Source organism: Marmota flaviventris, chromosome 17 (assembly GCF_047511675.1).
Source record: "Marmota flaviventris isolate mMarFla1 chromosome 17, mMarFla1.hap1, whole genome shotgun sequence".
Taxonomy (NCBI): domain Eukaryota; kingdom Metazoa; phylum Chordata; class Mammalia; order Rodentia; family Sciuridae; genus Marmota; species Marmota flaviventris.
In genome coordinates, this window is record NC_092514.1 from 17958216 (window position 1) to 17982941 (window position 24726).

The following is a 24726-nucleotide window of genomic DNA, read 5'->3' on the forward strand; positions in this document are numbered from 1 at the left end:
CTGTGGCCAAATTCTGTGTTTGTACTTGGGATGTTTTTTAAAGAGAAATGGTTCCCCAGTGAATCATGTAAAATAAACATGAAAACAGGAAATTTTAAAAGTTAAGTGGGTCCTCCTCATCCTCTCACCTGCCCATCCTATAGTACCCTGGCTTAAACCCAGGGACACTCTATCACTGAGCTACATCCCCAGCCTTTTTTAATTTTTATTTTGAGGCAGAGTCTTGCTAAATTGCTAGCTTAGGCTAGAACTTGTGATTCTCCTTCCTCAGCCTCCAAAGTTGCTGAGATTATAGGCTTGCACACCAGAAGGCTGCTTTTTTTTTTAATGGCAAGACTTCTCATAACCTTTAATAAGCATTGTACACTGTGAATGTCCAAAGAAAGACTAATATATTTGATCGTGCACCTGATACTCCCCTTTTTATATCAACTAATGGGATAAGTCTTCTAAGAGCAATTCTTTGAGAAGCACAACCTACCCAGATTTTCCCGATTCTATAGTTTAGCTTTCTATTCTCTGATAAACTCTGCTACCACAGGGCTACATGTTACTCCCTTTTAAAGTCTAAGAACTAGTTAGCAGAACAAGAATGTGGGTATCAAATCACCAAACTAGACTCAGAAACTAGTTTGTGTGCCACGGAGCCTCTTAATTAGGAGTGCAATCAATTGTACAGGTTGAATGTTCCTTATCCAAAATGCTTAGGACCAGAAGTGTTTCAGATTTTGATTTTTTTTTTCCTTCGGATTTTGGAATATTTGTATGTACACAATGAGATATCTTTAGGATACTAGGTATTCAATTCTAAACATGAAATTCATTTATGTTTCATATACGTCTTCTATACATAGCCTAAAAGTAATTTTATATAATATTTTCAGTGCACCTGCATGGTGACTACAATCTGTCAAATTTGGCCAGGTGTAGAATTTTCCACTTGTGGTATCATATTGATAGAAAGTTTCAGATTTTGGAGCATTTTGGATTTTCAGATTAGTGATGTTCAATCTGTATCAAGTTGAACCGGAATACCTTGACATGAAGCTTCTTTTCAGCTACTGAGTGGTTTGTGTTTATTAGTCACCAGCCATATATGTTTGTTGTAGCTAATGCACTTCTCATAATTACCTGTTGAAAGAGCCTCTCATGTGATCTTCATTATCTTTGTGAGCTCTGAGAACATGGGGTAGCTTTTCCATTTGATTTGATTTCTGCATGGCTCACAGGCAAAGTTAGCCTGAGAACTAAGCCCATTTCATAGTTACCAGCTGGTCTGTTGAGCGCTGGGGCAGGACCCACACTGGGCTCCAAGCTGGTGGGTAAGCTGTAAAGGCAAAGGTCACATTGTTTAGGGTGGGGGCCTCTTGGAAATTCATCTATTTCTAGAATGATGCTCATCCTGAGAAATAGGGAAAATGGTGATTTTGGTGATGGAGTAGTAGGTTGGGAGGTTTGGGGGTAGGGGTCTTGGTTTTGGGGGGGTTCACGTGCATTTTAAAACAGTGCAGCACTGTACAAAGGGGAGTTATTCATGTTTGCTTTTGTGATTCACTCCTCTGTTGGACCTCTTCCTCATGGCCTCCCAATTTATGCTCTGTCTTGCAATCATCCTTCATTTCACTTTCACTACAGCCTGTTCTCTTGAGTCAGACAAAGTTTTATGAGTTTCCTGAAGTGGGAGTAGAGATGGGGCAGGGGTAAGAAAGGGCTGCTGACCATGCTGATGACTAAGGTGCAGATGAACAATTCACGTTTTCTGAGCCCTTGGCCCACTAGATTGTAGGCCCGAGTTAAGAATACAGCTGAGGGGGCACATGTATTTCCTTCATTGCTCAGCTGCTCCTGTGGCAAGAATCTGACCTTGAAGGAAACTTTGGTCATTGTGCAACTCAGGCTTCCCCTTATCAGCTGGTGGGTGTCCAGCCACAGCCTGCATCAGAATGCTGCCAGCAACCCCTGTACCTGACGCTCTCTTTGGAACACTAGGTCTGCAGGGACCTGCAGGGCTTTTAATTCTAGTGCTCAACACCAAGGTTGGAGATTGGCTTAGAATACTGCACTGTCAGTTCCACAAATTCCTACATTGAGTGAGGCCTAGAGAATGACAGCAGGTGCTCGACATGGACTATGTTAAATAATTGCAGACTTGCATTTTGTGGGGGACAGAGTATCCCAGCACAAGGGCTTGTGTAGAAATCCATGGGTTTGCTCCTTGAGACTGGCGTTATATTGGGTTTGACTATGTAAAAAAGATTCACAATTAACAACTTTCTCCCTTACATGCAATTTCTCTCAACTCTAATAACCATTTTCTGTATATCTGAGTTGTCTGGCACAGGTTGGCAAACTATAGCCTGCAGGCCAAATGTAACCCACTACTTGATTTTGTAAATAAGGGTTTTTTTTTTTTTTTTTGGATGAATGGGACATGCCCTTTGATTTACATACTGGCTAGGGCTGATTTTGTCCTACAAAGGCCAGCAGAGTTGAGTAGTTGCTACAAAAATCCTATGACCTCCAAAATCTGAAATGTTTGCCAACTGACTCTTTTACAGAGATTTTGCTTATCTGTACTGATGTTTGGAGAGTATATATGAATTGCTATCAAAGTTGTATCAAAACACTTATTAGAATTCTGGTAGGTGCACTAATAATCTGGCTTCAGTGAAATACTGTGTCCCTATTATGACATTGCTTGGCCCATCTTCCCCAGATGGACATGTGCCAGAAACTGAACTTCCTGATGATTCATAAGTGCTTATTTACACTACCCCTCAGTATTGGCCTTAATGGAGCTATTTGGCACATATTTTTTTCTTTTTTTGCAATGATGGGGATGAAGATAGAGGAATAGTGGGGGAGCCAGGGTCTCATGCAAGCTAGACAAGCACTCTATTACTGAGCCACACCCCCAGCCCTGCTCTATTCTTTAAGAGAAATTTTATAGCAACTCTTTTGTTTGATAATCACAACAACCCTCTGAAATATATGTTAGTACCTCAAGTTGGTGAAAAGGAATCAAGACCAAAAATAGGTAAGTGGCAAGTTAAGCTGGTGGTCAGCAGAACCAGGCAACAGAGCTGTTCCCTGCGCTTTTCTAACCACAGTACATGCACACGTCTTCTGGGTAGAGTCTGGCTTTACACATCCTCTTCTGAGGTCCCATTCTCAGATGGGATCAAACACCTGTCCTTTCCAGAGTGTGTGATATCTGCTCTCCATTACCACCCCCCTGGTCATCTGTCTATTCCAGTTCTGAAGAATGATTCTGGCTGGGGAGTAATGTCATTTGAGCTTAGGAATCTCCTCAGGGCCTTGCAGGCTTCCCTTTGAACAATGACAACAGAGCTCTTGAGTCTTGAGCTAGCCTTCGGGGCTGGAATGGGCTTGGCTCTGTTTTCCTTTGCTGCCCGTACAATACGGTCAGTCTTCCACGTACCCATAGCCCCACATGTTCAGATCAAAAAAATGCAGATTGAAAATATTTGAAAACAAAATTATGTTTGTACTGAATATGGACATACATTTGCCCTTACTCCCTAAACGATGGAGTATAAGAACTATTTAATAGTATTTATAGTGTATGAGGTATTATAAATAATCTAGTGATGATTTGAAGTACATGGGAAGATGTTCATAGGTTAGGATGTTCATAGGAAGCTTCTGATGGATGGCATTTGATGAAAGAAGTCCCTTTTCTTTTTGTGTATGGGAATTCAACCCTGCCCAGGAATCCGAGGGATTTTTAGTTTGGAAGCCTAAATATTATTACTGATTGCACGTCTTTTTTACCTTTTCATCTTTTAAATTGGTTATAATTTTTTTTAGTTGTAGTTGGACACAATACCTTTATTTTATTTATTTATTTATTTATATGTGGTGCTGAGGATCAAACCCAGGGCCTCACACGTGCTAGGCAAGTGCTCTACTGCTGAGCTACAACCCCAGCCCTGGTTTTAACTTTTCAAATACTACCTATAGTTGTTCTTGTTCTCAGATTCTTCCATACCAAAATCCTCAGATGCTCAAGCCTCTTATATAAAACAAGGTAGTATTTGCAAATAACCTATGAACATCCTCCCATGTACTTTAAATAATCATTAGATGTTTATAATACCTAATATAAATACTATTAAGTAGGTCTTACACTCCATTGTTTAGGGAGTAATGGCAAGTGGATGTCTACGTTCAGTTCAAACACAATTTTGTTTTCAAATATTTTAATCTGCGTTTTTTTTATCTGAACATGTGGAGCTATGGGTACATGGAGGAATGACTGCATTGTGTGAAAATATCTTCCCTATTAAAAATAAATCAAAGGATATAGATCAATTAGAAGGTTTTCTTGGCCAAAGTCTTCTTTATTCCAATTCCAGTTCCTGGGGGACCCAGGGATATTAGTTTGATATACTTTGTTTCTTTTTTCTTGGAAATGAGCATGCATAGAGATGTATGTATTCACATATATAGATTCTGGTATGCACTGACATAAGGATATACTGTGTGTACACACACCTTACTGTTTTGATTATAGTGTGATTTTTCAAAGGCTCTTCATTTTCCAGACCATGATTTTTTTAAATGTGGCAAAATATTCCATATCATGGAGATATGCTATAATATATTTTCCCTGATAAGAATGATATACTACCATGAATATACTTATTTGCACATTTCTGATTCAAGTATTTAATGTAGTGATTAAGTTGTTGACTCATTATGTTACAAGCATTGGGAATTTTAAATATATCCTGCCAAATTTCTAATTACAAAAGGATTATTATGTTCTTCTTATTATTATCCCTATGCAGATATTTAATAACACATTTACTCTGTTGATATAATCAGTTTTTTTTTTTTTTTTACTTTTGACAATCTGATGAATAAAAAAATGGTATCACATTCTTCATAGATTTCATTTGTGTTTTTTTTGTTTGTTTTTGGTTCCTGGTGAGATTGAGCACCTTTTAATGTTTCCTGTCTATTCATATTTTCTCTTTGCCAATCACACACCTTATGGTTTTTTAATTTTTCATTAAAAACTTTATATGAGCCAGAGACCTGATTTTATTTTTCACAAATGGCTAACCAATATCACTTATAGTCTGTTGTATTTTTTTCCTTAATGATTTGTAGGCTATGTTTATTGCATAATAAATTTATATGTATACTTCCAAAATCGTCATTCTGTCCCATTCTGTTTTCTTTCACAACTAATACTACATTGTTTGAATTGCTCAGACTTGATCAGATAATACAAATAAAAATATATAAATTAATTGGAATAATTACTCATAATGAGGATATAATTTTGTTAATTTATTATATATTTAATATATATCATTCAAGATAATAGACACAACCAATATATGTCTGATATCTGGTAGGTCACATGCTATCTCCTTGGGTATGTTTTTGTGATTTTTTTTCATTTGTTATTGTTGTTTGTGTTTTAGTTGTTGTTTTTGTACTTGGTTCAAATTTTTTCTTGGTTCTTATTGCTCATTGTGTTTTAGATGAATTTTTGAATCACTTCATCAAATTCCAGTTGGTATATTGATTAAAATGGCATCTAGATTGGATAAAATTGGTATCTTTACAAGTTTGAGTGTTTTTATTTTCTAAATTCCTTTAGTTATATGTTGTGCCTAAATCATTTCTCCTTTTTTTTTTTTTTGAGATTGGAGAGCTATTTTTGTTGCCTAATACATAGTCAGTTTGTAAGATTGTCCCATGTGTGTTTGAAAATAATTTATAGTCTTTGTCATTTGGACACAAATTTTCTATGTATCTATTGGATTGAAATTGCTGATCTTATTATACGAATAATCCTGAAGCTTCCTTATTTTCAGTCTTCTGATTTATTTCCTGAAGGAGGAGCTAAAATCTTCCACTCTACAGTTTTCTCAATTTCTTCTCATATTTAATTTTTTTGCTTTCTATTTTTTCTAGGCCTGGTTGTTATATGTGTATGTATATGTTATTATTTCTTCAATCTTAGATCAAGTAAACTAAATCTGTGAAACATTTCTCTGGTTATTTTTTTTCAACTTAAATTCTGCTTTTTTCCAGATGTTATCATTACTTTATCTGCTTTCTTTTTGTTAACATTTGCCTGGGATTCTTTTTAAAATAGTTTTGTTGCCAATCACCATTTGTTTAGGTGTATCTCTCAGACCAGAAAATGACTAGAATGATTTAAATCCAAAGTGATATTGCTTGTCTTATGAATAAGTTGAATCTATTTCACATATATTATAACTGATGATATAGTTGGACTTACTATCTTAATTTATATGTTTATTTATTGTGCTTATGGTTGAAAACTGCCTTCTTTGTCTTTATACCCTGAGAGCCAACCAGTGGACTTGGCCCAAGACAGTAGACATTCAACAAAAGCTCATTGAATAAAAACATCCTTGGTTCCTTAATTCCAGTCTTATCTGGGCAACAGCTTAGAGAAAGATCACTTGTTTGTAATTGGGTGAAGACTAGAGTTCAAAGCATTGGCAAAAGAGGTTTCAACAAGGACTTAGGTACATTATTAAATCTATGGTACTTTTCTTATTAGTGTACATTTAACATATAAAGATTTTAAGTTTTCTTTCTCTGTGAGACCCAGTAATAGCTTACGCTGAGGATGAAAGTGAAGGGAAAATAAGAATCCTGAGATCCAGACTGTCCTCTCCACCAGGCTTGCCCCTCATGACATTTCCCAGCCAGAGTGAATCACACTGTTTTCGTTTCAGATTTGGGTTTCAGATTACTTTGTGCTTTTAGCTGCTTCTAACAGAGTGCTAGATAACATTTTTTTAAATGATATTATGGCAACATTAGTTTTCCTGCATAGTGCTTATCGGGAAGAACCATGATGCTAGATAAAGATAAACATTTAATTAAGGCTACATTAAAATGAAATCAGGATGGCTCACAACCCATTAGACATCATCTTCTTGTCTTAATTGACCTAAAGAGAGAGAGGGAGAGAAGGGTAGAAAGAGAGAGAGAGAGAGTACTAGATTGGAACCAAGGGCCTTCCAGATTTGGCTGTGGCACTTAGGCTCATCAAAAACATCTCCGGAAATTTCTCTCAGTGCAAAGGAGCTGGATTAGTTGATCTCAGGTTTCTTCCAACTCTAAAATGCTTCAAGTCTGAATCTGGGGGAAAAAAAAAAATCTTTGTGAAACCTAATCAGCATCTTTAAAATTCTTTAAAATTCTACTTGGAGCTCAAAACAGGTTTAATTGTATTCAATTATAATTACAGGTTTAGTATCCCTTATCTGAAGTACATGGGACCAAAACTATTTCAGATTTAGGACTTTTTTTTTTTTTTTTTTTTTTTTTGGAGTACTTGCATATATATACTGAGATATCTTGTGAATGGAACCCTAAACACCAAATTCATGTATTTCATTATATATCTTATGCACATAGTCTGAGGTAATTTTTATATAATATCTTTAATAAGTCTGTGCATGAAACAAATAATTTTGTGAAGGAAACAGAGTTTCATGGTGTAGAATTTTCCTCTTGTGGTATCATGTTTGCTCAAAGAGTCTTGTGTTTTAGAGCATTTTTGCATTTTGGATTTTGGGGTCAGGGATGCATAACCTGTATAAAACCATCCAGATTACTTAGCTTTGAATATTGTTTTAAGCATTGATGGATGTGCATTTTTAAACCAGTGCACATTAGCTGGGAAGATAAAACCCTGTCTCCTTCAGATCATCTGTTCCACTGGGAGCAAGGCCTGACCCAGTATCCACCCAGGGTGGGCAAGACCTAATGTAGCCCATCTAGGTGGATACCATGAGCTTCCCCCTATTGTGAACTAAGATTATTTCCTTGTCTCCCCTTCCCTCCTGAAATGACATTAATTTGCAGCAAACTGTGAAATGGAGAGACCACAGGGGGGACCTGTTTTCTTGTTTGAATTTCAGCTGGAAGCTTAGAGGTTTGATTGAAGGTTGGGGGTTCAACAAAGATGAGAATATGTAACCCATGAACCTATCTGGTGATCTGACTGGGCACAAACTGCTCTGGGCTGAGGCTAAAAACCATGATCAAGATTGCCCAAGAAAAAGATACAGCTCTGCCAAGCAAGTAGGTTTCTGTCCCTGTATAAAGTCTAGCCATCATCTTCAGCATTATTTTTTTTTCAACTTCCTACAAAATTAGTTTGGGCTCTAACAACCATCCCCACGACCTCTTTGGGAGATGCTGATATTGTGAACAGTGGTTTAAACTCGTCTTATTGGAAAGCAGTTTAGGGGTTCCTATAAGCCCTTTAAGATCCATGAAAGCAAGAATTCCAAGATTGGGTAGGGCTCAAGCCCTCTAACACATGTACATGCAGATGTTTCTTGACTTATGATGAGGTTATGCCCCAATAAGCCCATCATAAGCTGAAAATATTATATATCAAAAATGCTTTTAATATACCTAACCTTCAGAACATCACAGTTTAGCAACACTGTAGACTGGTTGGTTGTTTCCGCTCATGATTGGATGGCTGACTGGGAGCTGTGGCTCATGGCCACTGCCAGCATTGTGAAGGAGGGACAATACTGTATACTGTCAGTCCAAGAAAAAGATCCAAATTCAAAATCGGAAGTATGGGTTTTACTGAGTGTGTATCAATTTTGCACTATTGTAATGTCAAAAAAGTATAAGTTGAGCCATTATGAGTCAGTGATAGTCTGTATATCTCAGTAACACACTTGGTAGAAACACTGGAAGGAAATTCAGTATGTTTTAAATTGATTTTAACTCTGAGTAACAAGACTGTAGTTTTCTTATGGCCCTTCCCTACAATGTCCAAAGTTAAACAAGGAGAAGAAAAAAAATATATATATATGTAGTACATATATATATATATTTTTTTTCTCCCAAAGAAAACTATGAAATGAAGAAGGTCTTTTTAAAGTGCAAAAGTAAATTGTCTGAGTTCTGCTAAGGGAAGAGGACTGTGGCACTCAGCAGTCAGGGTCACATACCTCATGGCAGGTGCTCCTCTTTCTGGCCACGTCCACCTTTTCTAACCAAGTATTTCTTCCCCCAGAATGGCTGCAATCCGTCCAGGCCACCATGATCCTGTCCGTCATCTTCAGTGTTCTGTCCTTGTTCCTGTTCTTCTGCCAGCTCTTCACCCTCACCAAGGGAGGCCGGTTTTACATCACTGGAGTCTTCCAAATTCTTGCTGGTAAGTTGTAAAGTCCATGTAGAAGCGGGGCCTGTCCAAGGATGTAGCCCTGGAATGATGGATATTCATGAGTCTGAACGTTGAATGCATTATCATAAAGTTCAGTGTGTGTGTGTGTGTGTGTGTGTGTATGTGCGTATGTATCCTTGAACTTGAGAACTCCCAACTTCTCTATAGATTGAGGTGCTCATGAAAAAACTTAGTAGCTCTGGAAGGAAGTTCCCCAGTCAAGCTAGAAGCTACAATCTGGACACATCATCCAAGGTCAATATGGAGGGTAATAGTAGAGCCAAGCCCAGTCTTGAGGGCTACTTTCTGTAAATTATATTAGACTCCAAGAAATCATCTCTGCATCAGTGCAGAAAATGGCTGAGTGCTGGCAAGGTAACTCTCAGGTATGTGTCTTCTACCTGTAAGTAGGGATGAAATTATGCAGACACATTTTGACCCTCTGTTCTCCAGTTCTTAGATTTCATTAGACTTTGAGTTTTTTCTTATCATCTTATCATGTCTTCATTTGGGCAACCCTATGTACTATGCCATCATTCAAATATGGGACCTTCAAATAGCAGTCTCCCCTTCTTCTCCTCCCTATATGGTCGTCAATAGGTTATTCACAGTCACAGTATACAGAAGCTTCTGTTGTAGATGGAGGCATCTTCCAACATTTTCTCTAGATTCTGGCCAGCGTCTTGCTTCCAATTGACTTATTTTCCGTCTGCTGACTGCCAGTGGAGTGAGTCTGCAGGGCATTGGAGAGAAATAAAGGAGGCAGATATCATGGTAGATTCTATAGTCCCAGTTCATAAATCATGAACTTCATATTTACCAGAGTAGGTCTGGGTGCTGTGTGATGTTCTCACTTATGACTTTCTACGTAGGCAAAGGACGACTCATCTCATGTTTTTATTGATGGTCAGAAAGCCCATGGTGCTCTCTCGTCACCCTGTGCTCAGTAGTGACTGGAGGGTTGGAAACTGCGCACATGGGCTTAGTGGTTTAACCAGCAGACGTGAATCCTCATAAAGGGTTTTACAGAAAGACTGCCTGAGGTTGAATGCGATGACCTTTTCTAGAAGCCAGAGAGTTCCCAAGAAAGTAAACTGAAGAGGCCCCCCTTTCACCAAACACTTCAATACATTTCAATACTCAGGATCTCAGGATTTTAAAGCCAAACAGTGTTTTGTTGTTGGCCCTGGTTTTATTGTACCAAGCCAACTCCTAGAGTATCACCAGCTTTATGAAATGGCTAATTATGCAATGGATATCATTTCTAGGTATATAAAAAGCAAAGAGTTATTATTCAGTTTCCAGACATAATATAGAAAACTGTTTAATGCCTTCTAGGGTTTCTTTTTTTTTTTGCTCACTGATGACATAGCTGGATATCAAATGAAATGATCATACCCATTGCATCTGTAGCTCAATATCAATTAAAATACACTTAGGAACCAGAAGTTTCATTTTATTATTTTTAATTTAATTTATGGAAGCTTATTGTTTTGCTGATGAATAAACTGAACCTAAGACTGAACCTAAGACATGAAGGTCACCCCACTCATTGCAGGGACTGCCAAGTGTTATAACCCCTCCCATACCTTGTGGACCGAATATAGTTAGGTACCTCTCCCGCCCCAAATTATCAGAAACATAAAATCAAAGGCATAATCGCTGCCTTTTTATTATCTTTTATTAAAACTGACTTCTGGTGCAAAGGCAATTCATCTGCACCATTTATTATTCCAAAGTTTCTAAGCATCTGTGATGAATAAGAGCTGGCATCAGCAGAACTCTTCAAATAAAAAAATACTGAACTGAGGACTAAGTTACTGTGGAAGTGCTTCTCAGAATAGGCAGAACTTCCACCTTTATTCTTTGCACTGAGATATTTCCACTTTAAACCCTCTAACAGTGTCTTTTTAGCAACATCCTGCTAGGCCAGAACAAAAAGTCCAGAGATAAGAACCCTTCACATGTCACTGCGCTGCGGGCTAAAGTATTTCTGTTCAGCTGAACAACTCTGAGGTCTGGAGATTTTACAGTCTTCCAAAGTGCTTTACTAATCCACCCTTGCTTCATGGCTTTGCTTCCCCCCCTCTGAACTCAGTACAAGCATTTCAGAACTTTGCCATAAATATCTCTGAATTTAAAAGCACATGATTTGTTTCTTCTTTATCCCCTTCCAATCTAGTTGCTTATCTCTCACAAGACCTCATTTTCAGTTATGTTTGTCAGTTGAGTGGTCCACATTTAAATGGGAAGTTATCTGAAGTAAGCAATGTCAAACTAAAATAGCAGTTATAATTTTGAAATCTGAAGAAGGTTCTGTGCCTGCTTGTCAACTCCAGTCAAAATGACCTGAAGATTGGCCTCCTAGGAACCAAGGATGCTTAGAATGTGCATTTGAAATGGCTCTAGGGTCTTCCCACCAAAGCTGAGAACTAAGAGTTAGGGAATCTACTTACAGACTTCCCGACTCCTTGAGGCTGTGATAATTCTAAGTCAACCTTGTCAGGTTGTTCCCCAACTCGTGGCTTATTAAGAAGTTAGTAATTGGAGCCAGGTACAGTAGGGGGAGGGTGAAGCAGGAGAGATCATAAGGTCAACTTAGCTAGACTGTGTCTCAAAATTTTAAAAAAAGGCTGGGGATGTTGCTCAGTGGCAGACCCCTTAGTCCAATCCCCAGTACTGGAAGGAAAAAAGAAAATAGTAACAGGAGAGAAAATTAGGGGTAGGATAGCTGGAGTTAAGAACTAGTGCAAACTTGGAAAATGATGGCTTGAAATCAAGGAAGAAGTCAGAAAAGCTAAAATAATCATGAGGGAGAGAAGAGAAGAAGGAGAAGGAGAGAGAAAGAGAACAAAAGGAATGAGGGAGGGAGGGAGGAAAGAAGAAAGTAGTCCTATGATCACGGGACTCAAAATCTAAGAGCACACCTACCACAATCTATAGATTCCACGCAGGGTAGATGACTCTTCAGAGCACTGAGGCATTTTAAGTGGAAACTCCTAGGATCTCTGCTGAGTTTCCCAAGAGACTGGTTTATGTGCATAGCTTCCCTTTGAAGGGCCCACTGTGATCTTTATGGACACTACACTCGCTCTTGCAGGAGAGGCAGATGGCAGGTGGGTGGGCTCCTTGGGCTGGTTTCTGTTTAGGAGACCTCTCTGCCTTCTTCTAGATGACAGCTCTTGTGGGGTTAGCAGTCTCCCTGGTTTTCCACATCATCACCTCTCTAGTTCACACTGAGCCATAAGCCTCACATTTAAGAACTGTCTTCCTGGATTCCATATTTCTTAGGTGTCTGCTTTCTGAAGGCATACCAAAAGGCAGCTCCCTCCAATTCAGTGCTTTTCAATCAGAGCTGCACATTGGAATCAGCTGGGGGTACTTTAACAAAAAAAAAAAAAAAAAAAAAAGACAAAGAAACAAACAAACAACACCAATGCACATCCTTGGAGACTTTCATTTAATAGCTCTGGGGTGTGGCCATTCCCTGAGTGACTCAGATGTGCCCCCAGGTTTGAGAACTATTGGTATAGCCATTGAACTGTGCGGTCTTCTAGGACATCTTCCCACAGACAGTTAATCTCATTCATAAGCTATAGATTCTTCTAAATCCCTTTTTTTTTTTAAGAGAGGGAGTGTCCTGATCCTATATGTGGATTTTGTAGTCTTTCTTCTTTTCAGAACCTATAGTCACCTATTCCTAGATAGTAATTATCCTTGCCTTTGCTCTGTTGGGTTGGATTACATGAGATGGTGAAAAAAAAATCAAGAAATTCATATAAGATACAGGACCTAGAGAGAAAAAAACTCTGCTTGTTTTGAGTCATTTGACTACTTTAGATCCACGAACTAGCACCACGCAGGGCACATAGAAGCCCCTGAGTAACAATTTCTTTGATGATTGGATAACTGTGTTCCTATGGCAGAATCTGACTCAGATTAAATGTGTAATCACTATGATTAAGAAAAAGGAAGAAGATGGCAGAACTCGACTCTGGAGCGAGTCTCACCTTTTCCATCTATTTTGTTTCTTTTGTTGTAGACAGATTGATAGAACATTGAGCATTTGGACTGGGATGTGGCTCAGTGATAGAGCATCATCACACCAATACCAGGTGGTCTTATCTTTCTTAGCCAACTTCACTCTAGTTTCTGTAGCTGCCTCTGCAGGAGTCATCAAAATATACTGTAAAGTATTTATACTGTAAAGTCTTTAATGTAAGGTCACTCCATTATATTCCATATTGAATATTCCGTCCTTGAAATTGTATTCCTTGGGCTTCCAAAATATTCCTTTGTTCCCACCTGCCTTTGCTCATGCACTGGGTGGTCCTGCTCAACTCTTCTCTCTCCCTCAACCCAGATTCAGTCCACTCCTGAGTGAAGCCATTGCATCGTCCCCCATAGGTACTGCACCCCTCTAGGTACTTTTCTCTTTACTCATGAACAGCATGGCAAATATGCAAAAGCTTCCTCAATGTACCTTCTGGCCATCTGCCTTGTCCCTGCCCCACACCCGTTTTTGCATTGCCGCTAGAACATTCTTTCTAAGACATGCATCTGATCATATTTCTCCTGTGCTGAGTGTTCCTGCAGGGTTTCCCTGAACATGCCACTGAGGCCCTCAGTGAGCTCTCCAGCCTCCCTAACATGGGATACTGTTATCCTCATCTGCTGATAGTTTCTGTCTTCTCAGACTCACTCTTGGCAAATAGTGGAATTCTGCCTAGAATTCCCTTCCCACCTCTCTTCACCTGGCCACCTCTTATACATCCTTTAGGGCTAACACAATTACCATCTCCTCCTGAGGCTCCTCCAGTGCCCCAGTGGGGACTCCATGCCCACCTGTACTCAGAGGGCATCTGACACATTTCTCTCCTTCTAAAATTATATCATAAGTATGTATGGATATATCTGTCTTCTGAACAGACACCCCTAAAGTAAGGGCCTCACCTCATTTATCTTGATGTTCTTAGCATCTAGGACAGTGCCTGCATACAGTAGGCACTCGTTACACATTTACTGAACCCAGGGGAATGGAAATGCTAAGGAAGTATGGAGAATTGCTTTAGTTGTTTTCTCCATATCCATCTCCATGGTGGCTTCTTTCCAAAGGCTCTGTGCTCTGAAGGGACTTGAGACCTTCCTTCTCTTCCAAAGGACTTAATAGAGAATGTTCAAGTGGCTGTTGCAGAGCCAGCCATCCATAAACAGGTAGAAACTCTTATGAGCTGAATGCCCAGTACTTTTATGCTATTTGAATAGGATCTTTGTCCTGCCACATAAAGCTGCCCTGTGTCCCCAGACTTGGGACCCTCCTAAGGAGTCCCAGTCACTGCCAAAGCATAGGTAGCTCGTCTGTGACACCTCTTTTGTCCCTGGGGACCTTGATGACACATCTCCACCTACTGGTTGCTGGAAAAGCAGGGAGTCACATCACTTATTAGGAGGAATGTATGGCTCAGGGGATGACTATTGTCCGACATTAATTACCCAGGGTTGCAGACAGAGGGTACCCAGCCAGAGTCCATGTTTTATTCCGTTTTTGTTTCAGAACACTCATCTATTGTTAACGGGCAGAGAACCTTGAAATAGGAATATATCCTCTAAAACATCAATCTCCTCCTAACAGTGCTAACTGTGTATTTTCATTTTGGCTTTCAAAGTGTCTAAGCTTATTGCTTATTGAAATTGAGTTTAGATTCACTCCTTCCTATTAGGGTGAAGGGTGAAAACTGGATCATCTAGTTAGTTGCTACACTTGGGCGTCCTGCCTCTCTCTGTCCCTCTTGTTCAAGGACAGAACCTGATATTTTTCTCTGCCAGTGATTTCGATCCACAGCTAATCCATGTGGCTACCAAGCACTTTTTCATGCCAGTGGCTGGTGAAACTCTCCGTGCAGAAGCCCTACGCACAAGATAAGCAATTTCCTTGCTCTTTTGCTCTCTGTTAACACCTTGTTCTCTTCGGTGGGCAAGCTTTCCTCCTTATAGCACTGTTTTTGTTAGGTAAGTCACATGTAGCTTAAGAGACAACTTCCATGTTTCTTTTCCCCCTGGTGCTGGGGATCAAACCCAGGGCCTTGTGCATACGAGGCAAGTGCTCTACTAGTGACAAACCTCCCTAGCCCTCATCATTTCTTGAACACAAAGATGAACACTTTGTAGTGGTGGGCCAGGGATCATTAGAGCAAAATAATTGAGGATCTTGGACCTTAACACAAATCAAAACTGCTCTTTTCCTTGACTAGCAATCCACCAGCTATAGTTCCCATCTGACATATATCTTTGCAATTTCCTGAACTTTCTGTACATAGCAGGCAGCCCTGGACCCAATCCCACGATAGTTTTTAAGACTATTGTGTGGCTTTCCTTCTGGGGGTCAATTTGTGTGGGCATTTTTCCCCCCCTCTGAACTGCAGAACAGCAATCTTATCAGGATGGTTAATGTGACACAGTCCCACTTCTGCACTTTGTTTAAACAAAGTTGCAGTGTCCAGTAAGATGGTAGCCCAAATAGCAGTGAGGTTAGATGTAGGTGGTCTGGGGCCTTGGGAGCTTTGGAACCACATGAATTCCACACGAATACTGGATTTATAATAGAGTCACTCAGAGCTTCTCAAAGACCCTGTTTTCAGGAGGAAACAGTTCAGCCTTTGTGCGGCTCCAGGCTGGGGCGTTGATGTCACCAGACCCCCTCCCTGCAGAGGGATGCTGCCTGTCATGTGGGCATGGACCACTGGGTTTGATCCTGATTGCTACCCAGGGCCAGAGGTGGAGGCTTTCTTCCCATACCAAAGAACTACATTGACAGGCCAAGGAGGGCTGGCCTGACTTACCTTTTAAAAAGGGCCTGACTGGCCCTTTTATCTGTGTTTGGGCTACAGGCCCAATCTTGGGGCCACCAAGTGAAATGGAGCTGGTCCTTGATAATCTTCTCCCTTTGTAACATTGCTTCTCACCTGTATTGTCTTCTCCTTCCTCATTTCCTCCTCACCTCCTTTTCTTCTTCTCCTATGCTTAGCAGTGCCCATAGCCATCACCAGCTTACTTTCATGGGGAATCCCTGCTAAGGAGACTATGTAGACTCCAGAGGTCTGAAGAAAATTAGTGCCTTTGTCATGCCATGACACCAGTCATGGTACCATGTCATTTCCCTTCCATGGGCTTCAGGTCACGCCGCTGTAGGGTGGTTCACAGATTTCCGGGAACCTCCAGGCCATTCACCCTTGGAAAGGGACATATAGGTTTCTCTTGCAACCCTCATGTTCACTTGTGGCCTGGGAGTTGACAACGGTCAAAGAAAAAAAGAAATGGGATAGAAAATATGCAGAGGACATTCATGACCTCAGTAGCCTGGATTGGAACCAGAGAATAAGTCTGTTTTGCTCTTTCCCATCTCATCCAGCTGCCTCCTCTGGATTCTGAACCTGGAAGCAGATTCCTTCCAGAGTTAGAAATGGTCTCCCTGCACAGGGTTGGGTGGTGGTGGTGGAGAGGGGGTTGTCCCAGCATGAACTCTCCTTCACCTGCCTGTCCCTCTTTCCCAGGTCTGTGCGTGATGAGTGCGGCGGCCATCTACACGGTGAGGCACTACGAGTGGCATCTGAACTCTGACTACTCCTATGGCTTTGCCTACATCCTGGCCTGGGTGGCCTTCCCGCTGGCTCTTCTCAGCGGAGTCGTCTATGTGATCTTGCGGAAACGCGAATGATGTGCCCTGACGGTCCGTCTGAGGCTCTGAGCGTACACAGGGAAGGGAGGAAGGAAACCAGAAAACAGGAAAAAAAAATAAAAATAAAATAAAATAAATACAAAGTTAGCCAAAAGAACCCAAACTCAAGCCAAACCAAACAGAAAACAGTTGAGGGGGGCGGGGATTGCTGTTGATCAAAGATGTATATAATATCTATGGTTTATAAAACCTATTTATAACACTTTTTACATATATGTACATAGTATTGTTTGCTTTTTATGTTGACCATCAGCCTCGTGTTGAACCTTAAAGTAGCTAAGGAACTTTACACCCTAACCGTATAATTGAGCGCAGTATTTTTGTTGTTGGTTTTCAATCTTTTGTTTTGCCCAGAAATCAAGTAATTCGCATCTGGCCCCTTCCCTTTCATCTGAAAGAAGATACCTCCCTCCCACTCCACCTCACAGAAAACCAAAGTGTGGGGCTTGAACCCCAAATGCCCCCAAGCCCTTATATTGTGGGTGTCCCAGTGCATTTAACAGAAACATTCACTGCCTAAACCTCTGTGTGAAGCTCTAAGCATGCACAGACCAAACGCCCCAGACCGGAACCCTTGGCCAAAATACGGCCTGTGGCTTTAGAATACTTGCCCTTGCAGGTGGAGTACCTTGGTGGCCCGCATAAATGAGAAATCAGTGACAACAGACCTGTGAAATGGTGCTATGGATTTACCATTCCTTATGATCACTAATCATCTAAACGACTCACTGGAAATTCAATTAACAATTTTATGACATAAAATAGAAATGGAGACCTGAAAAATTCTGTGTAATATAAATGGTTTATAACCGCTTTTGTACCTAGCTAGGTTGCTGGTATTACTATAATTAATAAATCTTAAAAGTCTTCATCACTCCCACATTTTTTTCTTACGGTCGGAGCATCAGGACAAATGTCTAGACCTTTGGGACTTTGAATTCCCAGGGCTTGGCTGGGTCTAGAGTGTTCTATGCCTCCAAGGACTGTCTGGCAATGATTCGTATTGGCCACCAACTGTAGATGTATATACGGTGCCCTTCTGATGCTAAGACTCCAGACCTTTATTTTTATTTTTTTTTTTTGCTTTGCTTTTTCTGATTTTATACCAACTGTGTGGACTAAGAAGCATTAAAATAAACATCAGAGTAACTCACTGATCTCTCTTGGTTTTTGTGGGGCCTATGTATGGGGACAAGATACACGTCAGGGTGGGGTAAAGAGCTTCAAGGTTGAGATGGTGTCTGGGGTTGTAGTGTGGTGTTAAGGACCAGGATCACAGCTGTCCTACAGGCTAAGGGAAGCACATGATGCCTTCAGATGTCTGTGCAAATGTCTGCTAATTGAAGAGCTGGGAATTGTAGCTGAGACGAAGGCTGTAAATGGTCTGGAATTCCATTTTATTAAGCCCTCTTTCTGGGGGAAAGGAGGAAGGAAACCAGAAAACAGGAAAAAAATACACAGAGGCGTAAAATGAACTGGCCCAATATATCTGTGCTCAGATCCCTAATGTTGAGGTATGATACAGTGAAAGGTCTGAATTATGGCCACCTGGGGCCAGACTTCTGGATTAAAACATTAGTCAGTGCCAACTGAGCTCCTAACACCATCCTGAGACAGGGAAAAGGCAACCACGTCATCTGGCTCCAGGTTTTGGGGCTGTATCTCACAATTTTTATTTGTCAACTTTTATTGTCCTAACAGGTAGCCCAGGGAGCACAGGCCTGTAATCCCAGCCAATCCTGGGGCTGAGGCAGGAGGATCAAAAGATTAACGCCAGCCTCAGCAATTTAGTGAGGCTCTGAGCAACTTAGCAAGATCCTGTCTCAAACTAAAGCAAAAAAATCCCCCACATCTCTCCACTCGGGTAACCCTGTTGCACTTTTAAGAAGTAATTTGCAAATAGGAATATAGCATTCTAACATCTCTACAGAGAATAAAATCTGAAGCCTATTTCCTACCTCATATTGACTTACCAAAGGTCAACTGGTCATAAAACATAATTTCTTAAAGGAAAAAAAAAAACAATGTCCAATACATATGCATCCATGTAAATACTTTAAAAAATTTATACAAAAATGATCATACTGCTCACACCGTTCTACATCTTTTCTGATAAAAATTGGAAATCATTCTCTATTAACATATACCTTATTCTTTTTTAATGAACCCTCAACTCATTCTTTTAAAATTCTATAGAATATTTTACTATATAGCTACACAAATCTTTACTTACCAGCTCCCAGTGATAGACACTTTGGTTGTGTCCTGTTTTATATTATTATCCAAAATGTTTCAATGAACACCCTTATAAATGAATATTGGTGAATTTTTGAAGTATGTCCAAGTATTACATTCCTGCTAAGGTTGTTGCCAAGACAAAAGGATTTTTTTTTATTTATTTAGTAGATATTGACAGCTTAGTCTCCAGAAAAACTGCATCAACTTCACGTTCTATTTAGACCTGACTTTCTGCATGTAACTCTTGGGATCCACCAAGAAAAAGGAGTGTTCAAATAAAAACACTTGAGTAGAAATAACTTATCTGTGACCAGTGCTCTGATATGATCTCACATCCTGAGACAGTTTCATCACCCTGGGAACCTGTCTACTATAGCCTAGTCTAAGTGTGGTCTAGTTTCTGATAGGCAGCAAACAATCTATTATGGCGAATATCACCAAGGAACTGGCATTTAGTACTCTAACTGTGGGTAATGACATTTTTACTCTGTAATAAATACCATTACCCACAGCTAAAGTGCTAAATGCCATTATGCATCATTTTCCTTTTACCAAGTCGGCATTTATTATTTGTACAGATACATAAAAATGATTCCCATGTTTAAAAATATAAAGTACACATTAACCACTAAAGTACTTACTCTTGAAAGAAAATGAACATTAGCTATTTTCAAAACACCAATAAACGCAAGAAGCCAACCTATGTAAATCACGACGAGTGTACATTTCGTTTTTGACAAAAATAAGCTCTATTTTTACCTTAATGCTATTATCAGCTTCTATGTTAGATCCTCCAACCTTATTTACATTTTCTATGAAATTTCTGTTGGTACGTATAACTCAAAGACATTTAATTCAGAGGTTAAAGTCATGAGCTTAAGTATGAAACAGGATTCCCAACGAAAATTTGAACATAAATAATTGTAAACATCAGAGATGATTAAAACTTTTAAAACTGTAATATCTGGAACATAAATGATTCATAACCTAACAATAAAGTTTTACAGAATGTCAAGGACAAAACAATATAAGGCAAAATAATATACTCAGAGTCAAACTGATTTTCCCCTCTTGAGTTAATTTGAAGGTCTGAAGTGTTTTTTTTTTTGTTGTTGTTGTTGTTAAAAATTCTAGGAAAGCTAAATTATATTTAAAAAAAGAATCATGAAAATACTTATTTTTTTAAAAAAACATTCCTACGCTTTATCTCCTCAAACCACAAAAATTGTATTTCATAATTAAACACATGTAGAGATTGGAAAGGGATTAGACTATATGGAGGAATCAAAATGAGCAGTTGAAAAAAATTAGCTTTAAAGTCAAAGAGTATTTGTAATTGGCCATGCAAATTATTTCTTTAGCATTGTTTTAGCAAAATAAAAATAAGTCTATAGATGGATAAATGAAGTTCACCAACATTAAGCAGCATCAATTTTAAGCTAAAAATTAAATCTATATTTGGCAGCAAAGAGATGAAATTTACTCACAGCAATTCTCTACTAATGCTTAATTAAAAGCATGAGGTGACATCTTTATAACACTCTTGTTTTGTCAGATACTTTCTTGGCTTTAAAATGCTTTTTCACATATGCACAGAAATATAACAAGGCTAGGAACTATACTCTGTATTTTCTGTACAAGACATAGGGCTTTTGATATTGCCACCTTAGGAGTGAATATCAGTAGGGCCGTTAAGTTAAAGCTGGCCTAAAAAGTTTTCTAAATGCTACTGTTTCTAACTGATTAGGATCCTCGGGGTTTTTATTTATTTATTTATTTAAATTTTCCTGGGTAATGATTAGTTTCAGTTCTTTTTTTCTGGCAATATATAAGAGAACGTACTGCGGATATATAAAGGGAGCATCAGAAGCCTGCTGTCCAAGTTCATTCCCAGTTGCTCTGGATCCTTTTCAAGTGTTAAGTATTTGAAAATCGGTTGCTCTACTACATATTAGTTTCCCACTACTATCAAAAGAAGCCAAACACAATCTCACTTCACTGTCTTTTCTGCCAGAAGCATAGAAGCCACTGATGTTTACACACAGAAGATGGTTATTCTGAAGGTTCTAGAGAATCTCATTCAATAACCCTTGCAGAAGCCAGATCACTGGTAATACACAGTAACCTTAGAAGTCTGAACACGGATGCAAATGGCTTTCCTTTCTCAGTTTCAAGGAAGTTAGTGCCTTCAGATATTTTCTCTGCTGGGAAAACCAGACATCTGTTTCTGTCAAAAGCTGTTTTAAAGATATGTTCCAAGAAGGCTTATTTTAGAGCTATATGTACATCCACGTCTACTGGCATCCCAAGTAAGTTTGATGAACCAATGAGCTGTTTCATGATGTTGATACCCAGCTCTTTAAAAACTTTAACATTCTGTTGAGTCATCAAATTGTTTAGAAGATTTTCACGACACTTTTTCTTTATAGAATCTTATCCATAAGTCCCTGCTGATGTGTAATAGCCGCGATTTTCACATTAATTGCTTCCTTCATTGTCTCACCACAGTGCTGTGTTAAACCATCCAACTGCAGCATACAAGCTGCTTCCAAAATGGGAATAACTCAACCGGGCTTTCTTAAGACATCCTCCCTACATAGTAATCCAAAGGCAACCTTCAGTGCTTCTATATCAATATTCTGCTCAGGAATCTCCAAGTTCAATCATATTCAGTGGATTCTTTCCCAGGACCACTGAACATACTAGAAAAGTAGCTCAATTGACACATATTTTGTGTAAGTTCCAGTCCTGGAACACAGATCACCGTTTTCACCATTCAAAAATAATGTTTGATAAATATATTTGGATGTGCTGTTTTATTTTCACCTCGAAGGATATGGAGAAGCCCCTGCCGCCTGTCATCTTCCTCTTATCCTCATCTGTCCGAAGTGACAGAGGCAAAAGGCCCTTCTGCTCCGCTTTCTGCTGGGCTTAGGCTGGCCGCAGGTGGCACACCACTGGATGCACAGGGAGCCCATGGGACATGGCTCCCTGATACTTTGTGGAACAGGCTTCAAGAATCCCAGAAGAGAGGGCTTCCTATCATGGCCTGTCTATACCCAGGCTCCTCCCAGCCCAGGCGCCTACACCACCACTTTCTCACTAGCAGCCCCAACCCCTCACACTACAAGCTTCCATCCTGGGTCCTGCCCCATGAGGGCAGGGCCACCTGCTCCCCCTCCCCCACCCTGCTTTCATAACAAAGCCAGGCTGTTGGGTGCTTAGGCTCCTAGCAATGGTTCTGTAATGTATTCTGTAGTCATCTCCGAGTCTGTTTTCTGTTGCAAAAACAAAATACCGGAGGCTACATATTTCAAAGAAAAGAGATGTATTTTAGTTTACAGTTTGGGAAGCTGAAAGTCCAAGATCAGGTGGCCCAGAAGGGCTGGTAAGGGTCTCCTTGGTTGCTTCACATCGTGGTGGAGAAGCAGAAAGGGAAATGGTTACATGTAGAAGGGGCCAAATGTGTGAGGTGAACTTGTGTAATAACCTACTCTCTTTAGAGCGAACTTAAATCTTTGAGACAGACCAGCATTGATCTCTCCTGAGCGTAGCATCCCCAATAACAACCACTTCCCACTAGACCCTACCACATGTAGCTTTGCCTCCCCAACAGGGCCATACCGGAGACACACTCAAATTGTATTCAAACCATAGCAGGTTCTCCAGTTTTCTCAGCTATTTACTGAGCTACAGGACATATTTGCAATATTTGCCCTGAGCAGAACCTGGCACCAGATTAGTCATCCAGGGCTGCTCTCTCCTTCACCACTGGCTCTAAATTAATTGGGGAACAAAAAGAGGCCAGAGAGAATATCCTGCATTACAGACGAACATCCACCCATCCATGGCCCAGTGAAACTGGTGAAAACTTGAAAAAACAAACAACTAAACACACACACACACACACACAAAAAAAAAAAAAACAGGAAAAAAAGAAAAAGACTATTTAAATCCTCAGATAACATTCCTAAGGACAAATAGCAACAATTCACAATTGTTAAACTATGGAACCAACCTAGATGCCCTTCAACAGATGAATGGATAAAGAAAATGCAGTACATATTCACAATGGATTATTACTCTGCCTTAAAGAATGAAATTATGGCATTTATAGGTAAATGGATGGAGCAGGAGAATATCTTGTTAAGTGAAATAAGCCAATCCCCCTAAACCAAAGGCTGAATGTTTTCTCTGATTCATAAGGGGTTGGGGTAGGAAGAATGAAAGAAATTTGGTTTGGGCAGAGGGGAGTGAGGGGAAGGGAGGGGGCATGAGGGTGGGAAGGATGGTGGAATGAGACGGACATTATTATCCTATATACATGTATGACTACAACACCGGTATGACTCTGCAGCCAGAGGAATGAGAAGTTGTGCTCCATTTATGTCCAATGTGTCAAAATGCATTCTACTGTCATGCATAATTAATTGGAACAAACTAAAAAATAAAAATAAAATTTTTAAAAAAGGACTTACAGCAAATACCACTGGCACAACAAGTACTCACCCATAATCCCAGCCACTCAGGAGGCAGAGGTAGAAGGATTGCAAGTTCAAAAGCCAGCCTCAGCAACTTAGTGAGACCCTAAGCAACCTAGTGAGATCCTATCTCAAAAATAAAATACATAAAAGGCTGAGGATGTGACTCAGTGCCCTTGGGTACAGTCCCTGGTACCTAGATAAATAAATACACAAAATAAAATAAATAAAACCAGCAAACACAGAAACAACTGTGCCAGAACACCTGTGAAATTTGGTACTATTTGAATCAAGATTACTCTCCTTCTTTCCTCCCAGTTCAGTGTGATAGAAACTCTATCCAGCAGTTCCAGCCAGTGACCCAGGGCTCCCTATCCCCAGCTCCTAGCCAAAGGGCTTTCTTCCCAGGGAAAGCTGGACTCAGCATTTTTCATTCTGCCCTTACATACCTATTGCTGAGGCTAAGCCCCAGATGAGTGCAATTGAGAAGTGGCCACTTCCTTTTTATGTCTAAACTCCATTTTTGGAATGGAGGCTGTACTTTGGGTGCATTGTGCTAAGGATATGGGAGCACTGATTACTCTTGCCCTGTTTATGAGGTGAGGATTTCAACCAGGAGAGATAACTTGATAACCAGACCAGCCGCCCACCCCTCTCCAAGTGTGCAGCGAATACAGTCAGGGTGCCTGAGAGAAGCTTGCTATTTTCCCCACCCCCATTAAACTTTGGCTCAGATTTTGCCTGAGTGACATAACAGTTAGCTCCTAATCTCTTCCTAAGGAACTGACTTCATTTAAACAGAGGGAAGAAGTTCAAGGTCTAAGGCACTCTCCAAGGATAGTGGAGGTTTTGGTGAAAGACAATTGGGAGGAAATCCAAGATACAGGCTGAACTCTAGGCATGCTACTTGGCAGGAGAGAACCAGGGAATAATACAAGCCATAGAAATTGTCTCCTGGGGTCTAAACTAAAATCAAACACTGCAGAAAGTATAATTTGAAAGGAGTCAGAATTTGGTTGGATTTGTTGGTGGAGTTATTTATTATGCACAGCATT

At 39.9% G+C, this 24726-nt stretch overlaps 1 protein-coding gene and 1 pseudogene across 2 annotated transcripts in view; one reads left to right on the top strand and one right to left on the bottom strand.

Moving 5' to 3' along the window:
* Pmp22 (peripheral myelin protein 22) overlaps window positions 1–18105 on the top strand; it is a 33230-nt gene extending 15125 nt beyond the window's left edge. For both annotated transcript variants that reach the window (XM_027956003.3, XM_071603925.1), the window contains exons 4-5: window positions 9068–9208; window positions 16768–18105. In XM_027956003.3, the coding sequence (XP_027811804.1) occupies window positions 9068–9208; window positions 16768–16931 (305 nt within the window). In that variant the 3' untranslated portion in view covers window positions 16932–18105. The remainder of the gene's footprint in view (window positions 1–9067; window positions 9209–16767) is intronic.
* A 3080-nt stretch (window positions 18106–21185) lies between these two features.
* Window positions 21186–23703, bottom strand: LOC114108406 (germ cell-less protein-like 1 pseudogene; annotated as a pseudogene).
* Window positions 23704–24726: the final 1023 nt, after the last annotated feature.